General features: G+C 36.1%; 1 protein-coding gene across 4 annotated transcripts in view; it reads left to right on the forward strand.

Annotated features, from left to right (window-relative positions):
* The window catches only part of CAMKMT (calmodulin-lysine N-methyltransferase), a 423,620-nt gene that overhangs the window by 17,044 nt on the left and 388,839 nt on the right, over window positions 1–17,737 (forward strand). For all 4 annotated transcript variants that reach the window (XM_021924800.2, XM_021924801.2, XM_017947480.3 and 1 more), the window contains exon 3: window positions 11,149–11,213. In XM_021924800.2, coding sequence (XP_021780492.1) covers window positions 11,149–11,213 — 65 coding nt within the window. The remainder of the gene's footprint in view (window positions 1–11,148; window positions 11,214–17,737) is intronic.

The following is a 17,737-nucleotide window of genomic DNA, read 5'->3' on the forward strand; positions in this document are numbered from 1 at the left end:
TAACTCTATGTTTAACTTTTTGAGGAATAGCCAACTATTTTTCATAGCGCTGTACGATTTTATATTCTAGGAGTGTATGAGTGTTTTAGTTTCTCCCTATGCTTATCAGTGAAGCACTTGTTAATTTTTCTTCTCTTTTTAAAAAATTATAACCCTCATAGTGGATATGAAGTGATATCTCTCTGTGGTTTTGATATGCATTTCTCTATTGTCTAATGATGTTGAACATCTTTTCATGTGCTCATTGGCCATTTGTATTTTTTTTTTTGAGAAATGCCTATTCAAGTTCTTTGCTTTTTTTTTTTCCTTTTTAATTTTTTATTTTCTTTCCAATGGGACTTTTGCACTCCTGTCTTTATCTGTTTTTAGTTGAGCTGTCTCTTTTTATTGTCCGAGTTATTTTTATATATTCTGGATATTAGACCCTATCATACATGTGATATTTGCAAATGTTTTCTCCTAGCCTGTGCATTTTCTTTTCACTTTCTTGATATGTAGTATCTTTGGATGCACAAAATTTTTAATTTTGATGAAGTCTAACATATCTATTTTTTCATTTGTTACCTATAATTTTAATGTCATATTTAGCCATGGCTTGCTTTTAACCTCTAGTTTCACCCTCTTGACACATTTAGGCTTCAGACTTTTCCTCTAGCAGCTTTTCTTTTTCCCTCTTCAAATAATTATCTGCCCCAGTGACTTGTTCCTCAGTCCCTACTCAGCAGGCCATTTTTAGGAAGAAACTCAAAGTTCCTCAATTCTAGGATAGCTTTAAGTGCTTGTGAAAAAAATTGTTAGGCCCTGGGGAGAAGAATCTGGCCATTGGTAATGGTTTGGGATAAAGCTTTGAAGTTTAGGACAAAGATAGAGTGAACTTTTTATACTCTGAATATGTTGGCAAAAAATTGTCATTGTTACATAACATTAATTACAAGTATAATGCTAAGACTGAAGTTTTTAAGGATTTAAGTTTGAGAAGTTTCTTTCGTCATAGGCATTACTATGGAACCACAGAGATCAGACAGGACCTAGGTAAATAGCTGAAAAACTAAGACTAGACAAGAGCTTATAGAGTTGATGCTTGAATAAAATAGATGACTCCGTGAAAAAGAACAGTCCTTAAGTTTGGAACAAATGAAAGGGAACTTGAAGTAACCAAACTGAATCTTTGTCATACTACATTGATAGCAGTTTTCATATAAGGAGAACTAACTTCTTATAGTTTTGAAAATAGTGATTATTAACATTATTCTTTCATAAGATGCCATCTTCTAGGGTTTTTAAACCCTGATAATTTCATGGATAATTGATTTTATTTTTATAAGTATCTTAGAGGTATAGGATGAGGTTTACTGTTTCTCCACTGCCTACCCCCTTAAAAAGGTCATAGGGTAAACTTTCTGTTTCTTTGCTTTGAGAAATAATGCTTTTGGCCGGGAGCAGTGGCTCACGCCTGTAATCCCAGCACTTTGGGAGGCTGAGGCGGGTGGATCACGAGGTCAGGAGTTTGAGACTAGCCTGGCCAACATAGTGAAACCCCGTCTCTACTAAAAATACAAAAATTAGCCAGGTGTGGTGGCAGACACCTGTAATCCTAGCTACTTGGGAGGCTGAGGCAGGAGAATCACTTGAACCGGGGAGGCAGAGGTTGCAGTGAACTAAGATCGCGCCATTGCACTCCACCCCAGGCGACAGTGCGAGACTCCGTCTCAAAAAAGAAATAATGCTTTCAAGAATGACAAGTTTTGCTTCAGTGATAAGTCTGGAAATCAAATTTTTTATTATGAATAGTGTTTTTAACTTTTAAAACATGTACTTCACTTCTATTATCTCAGTTTGTTTTTTAGAAATATAAAAAAATTTACTATTATTACAAAATATGTGCATGTTATTTATACTTGTTTCAGATTTAATTACAAATATTTATTTCATCCTGATATTTGAGAGAGAGAGAGAGAAAGAGAGATGCAAGAGGAAGAGAATATTCTTATTAAAATTAGGCCATAAACAATTCCCCTTTTAGCAATTTATCTTAAGTAAACAATCAGAAATAGATTTGATGTTTTCCACAAGAATGTTCACTGCAGCAATGTGCACAATAGCACAAAATTGGGCACAATCTTAAAATCTAACATAAAGTTCTGGTTCAATAAATTATGGTGCAGACATCCATTGAACTTGGAGCCATTAAAATCATGTTATGGAGGCCGGGCGCGGTGGCTCAAGCCTGTAATCCCAGCACTTTGGGAGGCCGAGATGGGTGGATCACGAGGTCAGGAGATCGAGACCATCCTGGCTAACACAGTGAAACCCCATCTCTACTAAGAAATACAAAAAACTAGCCGGGCGAGGTGGCGGGCGCCTGTAGTCCCAGCTACTCGGGAGGCTGAGGCCGGAGAATGGCGTGAACCCGGGAGGCGGAGCTTGCAGTGAGCTGAGATCCGGCCACTGCACTCCAGCCTGGGCTACAGAGCGAGACTCCGTCTCAAAAAAAAAAAAAAAATCATGTTATGGGATATTACTTAACGATGTGGGAAACTGTTTATAATACGTAACATAATAAAACTGTTTATAATTGGTGAATAACAAATTGCAAAACAATATGGACGAGTGCTTTCAGTTCTTTAATAAAAGGAATATGTGAACATAGAATAAGATTTGAAGGCTGCATACCAAAATTCTAATGTTATCTCTCCATGTTAGGATTATGAGCAGTTTTTTTTCTTGAAGGAACCACATATTGCTTTTGTATTAAAACTTTTTTTTTTTATTTCTATACTGTATTGTTGATAATTTTAATAGTTTCATCTTACTTTTTTTTTTTTTTTTTTGAGATAGAGTTTCTCACTTGTCACCCAGGCTGCAGTACAATGGCACCATCTCGGCTCATAGCAACCTCTGCCTCCCAGGTCCAAGCGATTCTCCTGCCTCAGCCCCCTGAATAGCTGGGATTACAGGTGCCTGCCACTACACCTGGCTAATTTTTGTATTTTTAGTAGAGATGGAGTTTCACCATGTTGGCCAGGCTGGTCTCGAACTCCTGACGTTAGGTGATTCTACCCGCCTTGACCTCCTAAAGTGCTGGGATTATAGATGTGAGTCATCTTGCATTTTGGAGGTTAAATATTTTGCTCCTTTTCATCTTATCTCAGTATTTACTGTAGTTTTCCATATTAGTGTAAATAACCTCATCTATATGTAGAATCTTATAGGCCCAGAGAAGACAAAGAATTATTAAGTTATTATGATTGTTTTATTTGTGATTGGTGACCTTGTTTTTTTAGATTACAATACTTTGGGGCCTAGTGCTTATTTGGTCAGTCAGATTGCAAATAACTTTTTTCATCTCATTTAATCACCCTGTCAAAGAACTGGGCCTCTATGGCAGAAATAAAGAAAAGCTCTATTTTTATGGAAAGGGTAATACAATATACACGTATTCTCTTACTATGTTTTAGTTTGCTGGGCTGCCAAAACAAAACACCACATACTAGGGGGCTTAAACAACAGAAATGTAGTTTCTTGCAGCTTTGGGAGCTAGAAGTCTGAGATCAAGGTGTTGGCAGGTTTGGTTTCTTCTGAGGCCTCTTCCCTTGGCTTGCAGATGGCCGCCCTCACACTGCCTTTTCAGAGGCCATTCCTCTGTGCGTGCATGACCCTGTTGTCTCTCTGTGTCCTACCTCCTCTTTTTTTTCAGTTGATAATTTATTTTGTTTTATTTTATTTTTACTTTTTTTTTTTTGTTTTTGTGTTTTTTTTTTTTTTGAGACGGAGTCTCGCTCTGTCACCCAGGCTGGAGTGCAGTGGCCGGATCTCAGCTCACTGCAAGCTCCACCTCCCGGGTTTACGCCATTCTCCTGCCTCAGCCTCCCGAGTAGCTGGGACTACAGGCGCCCGCCACCTCGCCCGGCTAAGTTTTTGTATTTTTAGTAGAGACGGGGTTTCACTGTGTTAGCCAGGATGGTCTCGATCTCCTGACCTCGTGATCCGCCCGTCTCGGCCTCCCAAAGTGCTGGGATTACAGGCTTGAGCCACCGCGCCCGGCCTTATTTTTACTTTTTGAGACAGAATCTCCCTCTGTTGCCCAGGCTGGAGTGCAGTGGTGCGATCTCGGCTCACTCGATCCTTTACCTCCCAGGTTTAAGCAATTCTCCTGCCTCAGCCTTCTGAGAGGCTGGGACTACAGGCGCACGCCACCACACCCAGCTAATTTTTGTATTTTTATTAGAGATGGGGTTTCACCATATTGGCCAAGCTGGTTTCAAACTCCTGACTTCGTGATCCGGCTGCCTCGGCCTCCCAAAGTGCTGGGATTACAGGCATGCGCCACCACACCTGACCCCTTTTAAAAATTTTTAATTTTAATTTTAATTTTTTTCCATAAATTATTGGGATTCAGGTGGTATTTGGTTACATGAATAAGTTCTTTTGTGGTGTTTTGTGAGATTTTGGTTCACCCATCAGCCGAGCAGTATACAGTGTACCATATTTGTTTATCCCTTGCCCCCCTCCCACTCTTCCCTGCAAGTCCCCAAAGTCCATTGTATCATTCTTATGCCTCTGCATCCTCATAGCTTAGTTCCCGTATACCAGTGAGAATATATGATGTTTGGTTTTCCATTCCTGAGTTACTTCATTTAGAATAATAGTCTCCAATCCCATCCAGGTCACTGCAAATGCTCCTAATTCATTCCTCTTTGTAGTATTCCATTGTATATGTATATACCGCAGTTTCTTTATCCACTCGTTGATTGATGGACATTTGGGATGGTTCCATGATTTTGCAATTGTGAATTGTGCTGCTATAAACATGCAAGTGTCTTTTTCGAATAATGACTTATTTTCCTCTGGGTAGATACCCAGTAGTGGGATTGCTGGATCAAATGGTAGTTCTACTTTTACTTCTTTAAGGAATCTCCACACTCTTTCCATAGTGGTTGTACCAGTTTACATTCCCACCAGCAATGTAGAGGTGTTCCCTGATCACAGCATCCACACCAGTATCTATTGTTTTTTGACTTTTTGATTATGGCCATTCTTGCAGGAGTAAGGTGGTATCGCATTGTGCTTTTGATTTGCTTTTCCCTGATCACTAGTGATGTTGAGCATTTTTTCATATATTTGTTGGCCATTTGTCTATCTTCTTTTGAGAATTGTCTATTCATGTCCTTAGTCCACTTTTTGATGGGATTGTTTGTTTTTTTCTTACTGATCTGTTTGAGTTTGTTGTAGATTCTGAATATTGGGCCTTTGTCAGATGTTTAGATTGTGAAGATTTTCTTCCACTCTCTGGGTTGTCTGTTTACTCTGCTGACTGTTGCTTTTGCTGTGCAAAAGCTCCTTAGTTTAATTAGGTCTCAGCTCTTTGTCTTTGTTTTGTTTGTTTGTTTTGTTTTGGTTTGGTTTTTGCAGTTGCTTTTGGGTTCTTGGTCATGAAATCCTTGCCTAAGACAATGTCTGGAAGGGTTTTTCCAATGTTATCTTCTAGAATTTTTATAGTTTCAGGTCTTAGATTTAGGTCCTCAATCCATCCTAAGTTGATTTTGTATAAGGTGAGATGAGGATCCAGTTTCATTCTCTGCATATGGCTAGCCAATTATCCCAGCACCATTTGTTGAAAATGGTGTCCTTTCCCCTACTTTATGTTTTGTTTACTTTGTCAAAGATCAATTGACTGCAAGTGTTTGGATTTATTTCTGGGTTCTCTATTCTGTTCCAGTGGTCTATGTGCTTATTTTTATACCAGTACCACACAGTTTTAGTGACTATGGCTTTATAGTATAGTTTGAAATCAGGTAGTGTGATGCCTCCAGATTTGTTCTTTTTGCTTAGTCTTGCTTTGGCTCTGCAGGCTCTTTTTTGGTTCCATATAAATTTTAGAATTGTTTTTTCTAATTCTGTGAAGAATGATGGTGGTATTTTGATGGGGATTGAATTGAATTTGTACATTGCTTTTGGCAGTATGGTCATTTTCACCATACTGATTCTACCCATCCATGAACATGGGTTGTGTTTCCAATTTTTTGTGTCATCTGTGATTTCTTTCAGCTGTGTTTTGTAGTTTTCCTCATAGGGGTCTTTTGACTCCTTGGTTAGGTATATTCCTAAGTATTTTATTTTTATTTTTTTGCAGCTATTGTAAAAAGGGTTGAGTTCTTTATTTGATTCTCCACTTGGTCGCTGTTGGTGTATAGAAGAACTACTGATTTGTGTACGTTAATCTTGTATTTGGAAACTTTGCTGAATTCTTGTATCAGTTCTAGGAGCTTACTGGAGGAGTCTTTAGGGTTTTCAAGGTAAATGATCATATCATCAGCAAACAGTGACAATTTGACTTCCTCTTTACTGATTTGGATGCCCTTTATTTCTTTCTCTTGTGATCACTCTGGCTAGGACTTATGTTGAAGAGGAGTGGTAAAAGTGGGCATCCTTATCTTGTTCCTGTTCTCAGAGGGACTGCTTTCAGCTTTTCCCCATTCAGTATTATATTGGCTGTGGGTTTGTCATAGATGGCTTTTATTACATTAAGGAATGTCCCTTGTATGCCAATTTTGCTGAGAGTTTTAATCATAAAGGGATGCTGGATTTTGTCGAATGCTTTTTCTGCATCTATTGAGATGATCATGTGATTTTTGTTTTTAATTCTGTCTATGTGGTATATCACATTTATTGACTTACATATGTTAAGGCATCCCTGCATTCCTGGTGTGAAACCCACTTGATCATGGTGGATTATCTTTTTGATATGTTATTGGATTCGGTTAACTGGTATTTTGTTAAGGATTTTAACATTTGTGTTCATCAAGGATATCAGTCTGTAGTTTTCTTTTTTGGTTATGTCTGTCCCTGGTTTTGGTATTAGAGTGATGCTGGCTTCATAGAATGAATTAGGGAGGGTTTCTTCTTTCTTTATCTTGTGGAATCGTGTCAAAAGGATTGGTACCAATTCTTCTTTGAATGTCTGGTAGAATTCTGCTGTGAATGCATCTGGTCCTGGACTTTTTTTTTATTGGTAATTTAAAAATTACCATTTCAATCTCGCTGCTTGTTATTGGTCTGTTCAGGGTATCTAATTCTCATGCTTTACTGACTGGGCTAGCTGGGTGCCTCAGGGTATCTAATTTTTCCTGATTTAAGCTAGGAGAGTTATATTTTTCTAGGAATTTATCAGTCTTTTCTAGGTTTTCTACTTTGTGTGCATAAATGTAGTAGCCTTGAATAATCTTTTCTATTTCAGTGGTGTCAGTTGCAATATCTCCTGTTTCCTAGTGAGGTTATTTGGATTTTCTTTCTTTTTTTCTTGGTTAATCTTGCTAATGGTCTATCAATTTTATTTATCTTTTCAAAGAACCAGCTTTTTGTTTCATTTGTCTTTTGTATTTTGTAGTTGTTGTTTCAATTTCATTTAGTTCTGCTCTGATCTTGGTTATTTTCTTTCTTCTGCTGTGTTTGGGTTTGGTTTATTCTTGTTTCTCTAGTTCCTTGAGGTGTGACCTTAGAATGTCAGTTTGTGCTCTTTCAGTCTTTTTGATGTAGGCGTTTAGGGCTATGAACTTTCCTCTTAGCATCACCTTTGCTGTATCCCAGAGATTTTGATAGGTTTTGTCATTATTGTTATTCAGTTTGAATAATTTAATTTTCGTCTTGATTTCATTTTTGACCCAGTGCTCATTTAGGAGCAGGTTATTTAATTTTCATCTATTTGCATGGTTTTGAAGGTCCCTTTTGGAGTTGATTTCCAGTTTTATTCCACTGTAGTCTGAGAGAAAGTTTGATATAATTCCAGTTTTCTTAAATGTATTGAGGCTCGTTTTATGGCCTATCGTATGGTCTGTCTTGGAGAAAGTTCCATGTGCTGTTGCATAAAATGTTTATTCTGCAGTCGTTGCACGAAATGTTCTGTATATATCTGTTAAGCCCATTTGTTCCAAGGTATAGTTTAAATCTATTGTTTCTTTGTTGACTTTCTGTCTTGATGACCTGTCTAGTGCTATCACTGGAGTATTGAAGTCCCCTACTATTATTGTGTTGCTGTCTATCTCATTTCTTTGGCATTAGTAATTGTTTTATAAATTTGTGAGCTCCAGTGTTAGGTATATATATGTTTAGGATTGTGATATTTTCCTGTTGGACAAGGCCTTTTACCATTATATAATATCCTTCTTTGTCTCTTTTAACTGCTGTTGCTTTAAGGTTTATTTTGTCTGATGTAAGAATAGCTACCCCTGCTAGTTTTTGGTATCCATTTGCATGAAATGCCTTTTTCCACCCCTTTAAGTTAAGTATGAGTCCTTATGTGTTAGATGAGTCTCCTGAAGGCAGCAGATAGTTCGTTGGTGAGTTCTTATCTATTTTGTGGTTCTGCGTCTTTTAAGTGGAGCATTTAGGCAGTTTACATTCATTGTTAGTAGTGAAATGTGAGATACCCTTGCATTCATTGTACTCGTAGTTGCCTGAGTACTTTGGTTTCTTTTGTTTTTGCTTTTTCACTTGTATTTTTGTTTTATAGGTCCTATGTGATTTATGCTTTAAAGAGGTTCTACTTTGATGTGTTTCCAGGATTTGTTTCAAGATTTAGAGCTCTTTTTAGCAGTTCTTGTGGTGGTGGGTTGGTAATGGCAAATTCTCTCAATATTTGTTTGTCTAAAAAAGGCTGCAATTTCCTTCATATATGATACCTACATATATGATGCCTAGTTTCACTGGATACAAAATTCTTGGCTGGTAATTGTTTTGTTTGAGGAGGCTGAAGATAGGGCCCCAGTCCCTTCCGCATTGTAGGGTTTCTGCTGATAAATCTGCTGTTGATCTGATAGGGTTTTCTTTATAGGTTACCTGGTGCTTTTGTCTCAGAGCTCTTAAGATTCTTTCCTCCATCTTAACTTTGGATAATCTGATGGCAATGTGCCTAGGTGATGATCCTTTTGTGATGAATTTCCCAGAGCTTGAGCTTCTTGTAGTTGAATGTCTAGGTCTTTAGCAAGCCTGGGGAAATTTTCCTTGATTATTCCCCCAAATATGTTTTCCAAGCTTCTTCCTCAGGAACACCGATTATTCTTCAGTTTGGTCGTTTAACATAATCCTAGACTTCTTGAAGGCTTTGTTCATATTTTCTTATTCTTTTTCTGTTTGTCTTTGTTGGATTGGGTTAATTCTGAGATCTTGTTTTTGAGCTCGGAATTTCTTTCTTCTACTTATTCAATTCTATTGCTGAGACTTTCCAGAGCATTTCACATTTCTAAAAGTGTGTCTGAGGTTTCCTGATGTTTTGACTGTTTTTTCTTTATGCTATCTATTTCCTTGAATATTTCTCCCTTCACTTCTTATATTTTTCTTTTGGATTTGCTTGCATTGGGCTTTGCCTTTCTCTGGTGCCTTCCTGATTAGTTTAATAACTAACTTCCTGAATTCTTTTTCAGGTAAATCAGGGATTTCTTCTTGGTCTGGATCCATTGCTGGTGAACTAGTGTGATTTTTTGGGGGTATTAATGAGCCTTGTTTAGTCACATTAACGGGATTGTTTTTCTGGTTCCTTCTCATTTGGGTAGGCTCCGTCAGAGAGAAGGTCTAGGGCTGAAGGCTGTTGTTCAGATTCTTTTGTCCCACTGGGTGTTCCCTTGATGTAGTACTCTTCTCCCCTTTTTCCTCTGGATGTGGCTTCCTTCCTATGAGCAGAACTGCTGTGATTGTTGTCTCTCCTGGGTTCAAGCTACCCAGTGAGTCTACCTGGCCCTGAGCTGGTACTGGGGGTTGTCTGCACAGAGTCTTGTGATGTGAACTGTCTATGGGTCTCTTAGCTATGAATATCAGCACCTGTTCTGGTGGAGGTGGCGGGGCAGGGGAGTACAATGGAGTCTGTGAGGGTTCTTAGCTTTGGTGGTTAATGCTCTATTTTTGTGCCGGTTGGCCTCCTGCTGGGAGGTGGTGCTTTCCAGAGAACATCAAACTGTAGTAGTATGGAGAGGAACTGGCGGTGGGTGGGGCCCTAGACCTCCCAAGAAGGCCCTTTGCCTTCAGCTATCAGGGTAGGTAGGGAAGGACCATCAGGTAGGGGCAGGGCTAGGCATGTGTGAGCTCAGACACTCCTTGGTTGGGTCTTGCTGTAGCTGCTGTTGTGGCGGATGGGGGTGAAATTCCCAATACCCCCTCTTCTTATAAAGAAACCAGTCACGTTGCTTTAGGGCCCACCCTAATGACCCTATTTTAACTAAATTACCTTTAAAAGTCCTATCTCTAAATATAGTCACCTTTTGAGGTGCCAGGGTTAGGGCTTCAGCATAAGAATTTGGGGGAAGTAGGAGGCACACTTCAGTCCATAATTCTATATATCATTTATGACAAATTGTAAATGACAAAGTGAATGTTGAAGTAAATGTTTATGAATTATCAATGGTTATTATAAACTTTTATAACATTCTAAAGAACTCCAGCTGGGAGAGAATGTAGAGGATTGTAGATAGATTAGCACTAATTTGTTTTTTCCCTGAGAAACTCAGACTCTATGACCTATTGCACAATTGATTCTATTTGTATATAACAAAGAGTATTTTTCATAGGTATTAATCAAATATCAATGTCAAGTCAAATATTTAAGAGTTAAGTGAAGAGGGATTAGAATTAAAGGTGTTAGAATTCAGATTAGTGGGCAAAAGATACAAAAACTTTGCTCACTGACATTCATAACTGCCTGTAGATGGAACAGCAGACCTGAAGATTGGCTAGTTCTTTGTGACTGAAGTTCTGAATTTTTTGTGCTGTTATAGAGTAAATTTATGTATTGTTGAGTGTGGTTCTGGAAGGTGATGATTTTTCAACTTGAAGATTCTCTATACTGTGTGGGTTTTTTGGCTTTAAAAAGGTTAAGAACTTCCCTTTATATAATGAAAACACAACAAGTAAATATTATTTGTTAGTACTTTAAGATGTAGATTTATCATTTAAAAAGTCTTTATGTTAAATATTCTGAGGACCATACTGTTTTTCTTTTCCTTCTCCCTCTAGTGGGCAGAAAATATTCTTAAAATATAGCATGGAATAATTTATTGCTGTTGGATGTATCATAATATACAGTCTCAGTCTCAGCTTTTTTGAAAACTAAAAATGTTAACTTTTCAGAATCATTAAAGCAAACGCTTTACTTCTTTCTAGGCATAATAGTGGATCCTTGAATGTTGAAGATGTCCTTACCAGCTTTGACAATACAGGAAATGTTTGTAAGTTACACATTCACTCTATATAAATATATTTAGTGTTTTACAAAGTGAATTTATAGTTGATGTTTTCTTCTCACTAATATTTTTTATGCTCACTAAATGTATGCATATATATAAAATAGAAAGTTTTACTGTCTTCAGCTGAAAAATATGTCTTTTATAAGGTACACCGACAAAATGGGATACTGCAGTTTTTACACTTTGCAGGTGTGTGTGTGTGTGTGTGAGAGAGAGAGAGAGAGACAGAGAGAGAGAAAATGTAGGTCAGAAAGGACACTGGACACTGAAGTACTGTCCCTTTTATTTTTGTTTACATTTTGACCTCAGTGAATTCAATAGTGGGGCTGTTTCTTCTTTCTTTGCTTTGTTTTGGGTGCTTTCTTTGCCATTTCTTGCTTGTTTACTTTCGCTGTAGAATAAACCCAGAACATATTTTTCTTGATGCTACTATACATTAATACCAGAGTGCTTTTGTTTGACGCAGTATTACAATATTATAGAATATATTGCCTTTTCATCCAAGCTTCTGATTAAGTGGTGATAGATTTGTCCACTGAGAAAATCACTTAAATATTTCTTATAATTCTTGTAATTAATTTCATGTGATGAAAGAAATCAGCCAAGAATACCTTTATGTCACTGAGTTAAACAGAATACCATCATAAGAGCTATGGACTTTTTATGTTTTTTGTATAGGACATTTCTCTTAAGATAGTGAATTGTCAATGAAATATGACCATTTTAAATGTGAAAATAGTACTTATACTCTTTTTCTCAAAGAAAATTTCGGAAAAGTTAACTATTGTCTGAATTTAGGTAGTGTCTTTGGCTTAACAATGCAGCTTTATCAAATGAATAGATTTGCGTAGAATTATGTTCAGCAATACTCAAAAGTACTTTTGTTCTTATGTCCACATTATGATAAGCTTTTGATTTTATAGAAAAATGCTTGTGATTCACTAAGGAATCTATAAATGTCCTTAAATTATCCTAAATACCTAAAATAATATAGGTTTCTTTTTCATGGATAGTGACAGATGTGCCTTTTTAAAAATTTTCTTTCTTTTTTTAATTTTCCAAACACCAACTTGAACCAGAATGCCTTTTAGTTTCTCCATGTTGGCATTTAGTGAATTCTTTCCCACTTAGGCATATCTCACATTTTTATTAGGTCTAGGCAAGGACTGGGCAAAGCATATCAATGATGGTTGAGGATACATACTCTTTTAGTTCTGGGGTAATGTTAAATATCATTAAGTCAGCCTTACACGTATGTAATTTCAGAAAATGATTCTAGAATGTTAAATGTGGAATTTCTGATTCAGTAATGTAAAAGTCAAGTATTGTTCCCAGTTGACTCAGTATGAAATAGGGCCCCTAGCTGGCAGCATTATGTAAAATAAAAATAATTTCCTAAAGGCATCGATTATTATTTTAGGCATGAATAACTGTCTTATCCTTCTCTAACATTTTTTCCCGTCAACTTGTTCCATACCCCGTGTTGTTGTTGCATGAACAAACGGAAAGGTTGCATATTAAGGGTGTTTTTTTTATTGTTGTCTGTTGTTTGGTAGAAAGGTTTAAGACTTTGGAATGATACCCACCTGCATTTGACTTTTGGCTCTGAAATTCATCTTAAGCAATTTGTGTCATCTCTATGAACCTCAACTGTTTTCATCTTTTAGGACTGGCTATATTATAAAGAAAGTACGTAACATACCGCATGGCTCAGAGTTGATATTCAATAAATGGAAGCTATTAATTATTAGTGGCGATGAGTACCTATATAACCTCTTTTGTTTTTTTTCTAATAAAGAAGATAATATTATTAGGGTTATTCTGTTTTATACTATTTTAATTGAACTAACAAGGCAGAAAAATTAGATAAAATTAGCAAAATAGCTGTTTATTAAAATGCCTCATTATAAATATTGTCTTAAAAACCTGAATATATTGTTAAGTGATAGAAGTGGTGACAAAAATAAGACCTATTAAAATATGTTGGTTTGTGTACTTTTTATGTTTACTCTTTTTATTTTAATGGAAAAATCTATATGTTTCATTTAATGATAAATTGGTAAAGTCCTGTTCCAATAAAGTAAATATTGATTATTTTATATAATCTTGGACATAAAGTAACCATGGACTGCAAAAGTAATTTTTCGCTTCATGCCTCAAAAATTTGATTTTCTTATGCCAATAGTGATATTGGGTTTGTGACTAGAAAACCCAGCAGAGGGCGCCACAATCATAATTCTTTGTCATAGCCCAATATAATTAGGATAAATATCTCAAATAATAACCCTAAGCTTTTACCATGTCGACATATGAAGATGTGTCTAAATATTTCTATTTGATTTATTTCTAATCTAATCTATTCAGTAATTCAAAAATACAAAAAAATAGATTTTTCCTGGCTGATTTTTTAGTTTAATTTTTTAAAATAACAGTTTAATTTTTCTACTTCTAGCTTTAAATAAAGAAGTACTTTTGATAGAGAGCTAAAGTTCCATACAAGAGTATCAGTTTGGAAATCACCACCATGGTAGTACATTAAAGGACAATTAGAATGAGGAAAAAAGTTTCTAATAGATGAGAGAACCAATAGATGGAATTATCTATTTATTTTAGGAATTTGTTTCTAGGTTAATAATGCTTCCTAGTAATAGAAAAAACAGCTTAATTAAAACATTTTCTAGTCACAAAAACCTGATATGTGTAGATAAAGTAAAAACGGTATGGTCATGGTTTAGTAGAACCATTAATTTCAATTTTAAATTCATTTTGAAAATCAGGGAATGGTTGTATTCATTGTAAATTTTCAAAGATGAAAATATCAGTCTTACCTTCTGAATTGGTTTATGCTCTAAGTGAAAAGACATGGAAAAATCTCTTTAATTTTGGAAAATAAATGAAACCTCTAGATAGCTTATTTCCTATTAGAAAAGATAATTTTTTTGTACTTACTTTTTTTGTTTAGAAGTTTTGTGATTGTAAATGTATGAATTGCAAAGTGTTTTATATTTTTGAGGTAACTTTTCATTGCCTGAATTTCTTTGAATATTGTGGGAAGAAATTAAGAGGAATCTCGTACAGAATGAATCACTTCTGCGTATTGATTTATTGCTGTGTGATATACAACCCCAACCTTCTTTTTATGTGTTTATATTTACTATGGTGGAAAACAAACCATTTTGAAAGTGCTTACCTTTAACTAGGAATAGGTATGTATATTTCATTCTTTGGTTTCTACTACTTGAGAACCTACTTTCTTTTGAGATATCAAAACTTCTTGGTCAGGAGGTTGTATCTACTATTGATTCATTGTGCCTGGAAAGACATGCTGGCAGGCTACCTAGGGAAAAGTATAGGATGACATATTTCACCTCAGATGAGGTACTGGCTGCTTCTGTGTTTCCTTTGATATGTCGCTCGGATACCTTGGATAACAAGGGAGTGCTCTATAAGCATTGTAGCAAATTTCTTGCTTCTGCTTTTTCTGTGGGCACGGGCTCCTTTCTAGCTAGTCCTCTGACCTCTGGTCAAAGAAGCTGCACCATGCTGTCTCTTCCAAAATCATTTTCCTTTTCTCCAAAGTCATTTCTTTCCACTACTGAAAGGAATTTTTACAAATGTAATTCTCCACAGTGCTTACTTGATCCAAATTTGGATATCATAGTATCTAATATAACTATTTGTTGTTTATAACATCTCATCTTATGCTTGGGTCTGTAATAGATTCATTTGAACATTTTTAGCACATCCTTCATTTAGTAGTATGAACAGAAGTGTTAGTACTTCATATAATTTATTATAAACTATGTACAATATAATGTATATAATCCTGTAAAGTATAGGAGGTCAGTAGTTAGATCATTTCAATAATTATCATTGTGAAACAGGATTCCTGGCAAATGTTGCAGCTTAAGTCTGGGGGATGTATTGGTAAAATTTCTCTACTATTCTTTGAAAAAAATTTTTTTTCCTGGTTGAGCTCCATGGCAGGACCCTGTGGTAGTTGGTGTCGCTTTATCTCCTGGAGGAATTTGTAGACCCTCTGCCATATATTACTCCACATGTGACAATGATGATTTTTTTTTTCCCCAGTGAATTCTAAGACTGACCGGATTTTTTTTTTTTTTTGAAATGAAATTTCACTCTTGTCCCCCAGGCTGGAGTGCAATGGTGCATTCGCGGCTTACTGCAACCTCTGCCTCCTAGGTTCAAGTGATTTTCCTGCCTCAGCCTCCCAAGTAGTGGGGATTACAGGCGCCTGCCACCATGTCCAGCTAATTTTTGTATTTTTCGTAGAGACGGAGTTTCACCATGTTGGCCAGGCTGGCCTCCAACTCCTGACCTCAGGTGATTTACCCACCACAGCCTCCCAAACTGCTGGGATTACAGGCATGAGCAACTGTGCCTGGCCTGACCAGGATTTTTAATGCACACAGCTATAGACTTTGCTTCCTAGTCGTCTGATAGCAGGATCTGTTTGTCTGTTTGTGATGTATCTAAAACTGATCTCTTTTGGGGTAGTATCAGTTATTATTGAAAGAGAGACTCATTAAAATAAAAGCCAGGTGTGGTAGTATGTTCGGGTAGTCCCAGCTACTCAGAAGGCTAAGGCTGGATGATTGCTTGAGCCCAAGAATTTGAGGCAAGCCTGGGCAATATAGCAAGACTTTTTCTGTAAAAAAAGAAAATCAAATATTTATCTTTCTGGTTTTTCTAGAGGAAAAAAAATTGTATGTTTTCACTTTTTACTTGTATTTAGGAAGCCAAAGGTAATAGTTTATTTGGAAATATGGTCTAAATTTTTAGTTTTTCTGTTTCATTGTTGTTAGGTTATAAAGTTAGGGTTTGGAATGTTGGTGAAATTATCAAAGCTTCAAGAGTGTCAGCTTGGATTTTCGAATGTTATTCTTATTCAAATAAAGATGTCTATATATGTAGTGCATATATATGTATATATGTATAAGTAGATATATAATGCATATATGTAGTATATGTGTACACATATGCATTATATATCTACATATACATATATGCATTGTATATCTATATTTATATACAGATATGTACATGTACACAGTAAAGTAGTTTGATTAAAAAATGAAAAAGTTGGGTTTTTTTTTTTTTTTTTTGAGACGGAGTCTCGCGCTGTGTCACCCAGGCTGGAGTGCAGTGGCGCGATCTCGGCTCACTGCAAGCTCCGCCTCCCAGGTTCAGGCCATTCTCCTGCCTCAGCCTCCGAGTAGCTGGGACTACAGGCGCCCGCCACCACGCCCGGCTAGTTTTTTTTTGTATTTTTAGTAGAGACGGGGTTTCACCATGTTAGCCAGGATGGTCTCGATCTCCTGACCTCGTGATCCACCCGCCTCGGCCTCCCAAAGTGCTGGGATTACAGGCTTGAGCCACCGCGCCCGGCCTAAAAAGTTGGGTTTTTATGGGTCATTGCTCTGTTTTTAATGTAGAGTGGTTATGGAAGGTACATGGGGTATAAAGTTCAGGTTTTAGCTCTGCTGGTTATTAGCTATGTAATTGTAGACAAGTCTTTGTACAAGTCTTAATCCCTTATGTAAAATTGAATAGGAAGCAATAACTACTTTATAGTGAGGTGAACATAATATTAGATAATGTGAAAGTACAAAGTAAACTGTAAATAATATTTGTATTTTTTATGGTTAGTAATAATATCATCTGTCTCATTCTTGAGTTTCAGTACCTTTGTTATCGGAAAATAATACAAGATAGAAGATGTTTTTGATGTGTGCCATTCTGCTTTAATATCGTACATTATTTTGTTATGTGAAAACAGTGTAAAGCTACATAATTAAAATAGCGTGGCATTATTGCAGAAATACACATATAAATCAATGTTTTAGAATAAAGGGTTCACAAAGACCTAAATATATGTGACTTAACATATGATGAAGATACAATTTCAGTAAGAGAGGAAAGGATGGATTCTTCAATAAATAGTATTGGGACCATTGCCTAGGAATTTAGGAAACTAATAAAGCTGACTCCCTCCTATATACTATATGCCAAAATAAATTTAATATGGGTTAAGTATTTAATTAAAAGTCATAACACTCTTAGATATTTCAGATGAATAATTTTAATCTATTGAAATCAAGAAGGTCCTTCTAGGTGTGAGTTAAACACCATGAATGTAAAGATTAATAGATTGACTAAATTAAGATTTAAAGCCCATTTATTCAAAAAGCAACATCAAAAAAGTTGAAATACAAATTACACACTGGCAATTATTATTTATGACATATATTCACATGAAGATGTATTTTCTTTATTTTGTAAAGAGCTCTCACAAATCCATAACAAAAAGACAATCTGAAAACCTGTAAGATAGAGAAAAACATAGCCAAAAAATTAAGAAGAGGTATTTCACAAAAGAAATAGCAATGTTCTATAAGTACATCAAGTGGTTTTTTACTAGGAATTGAGGGAGTGAATTTTAAAAGTGAGATAATTTTTGCTTATCAGGTTGGCGAAGATGAAAG

The sequence above is a fragment of the Papio anubis genome, chromosome 14 (genome assembly GCF_008728515.1).
Source record: "Papio anubis isolate 15944 chromosome 14, Panubis1.0, whole genome shotgun sequence".
In the NCBI taxonomy this organism is placed as follows: Eukaryota; Metazoa; Chordata; class Mammalia; order Primates; family Cercopithecidae; genus Papio; species Papio anubis.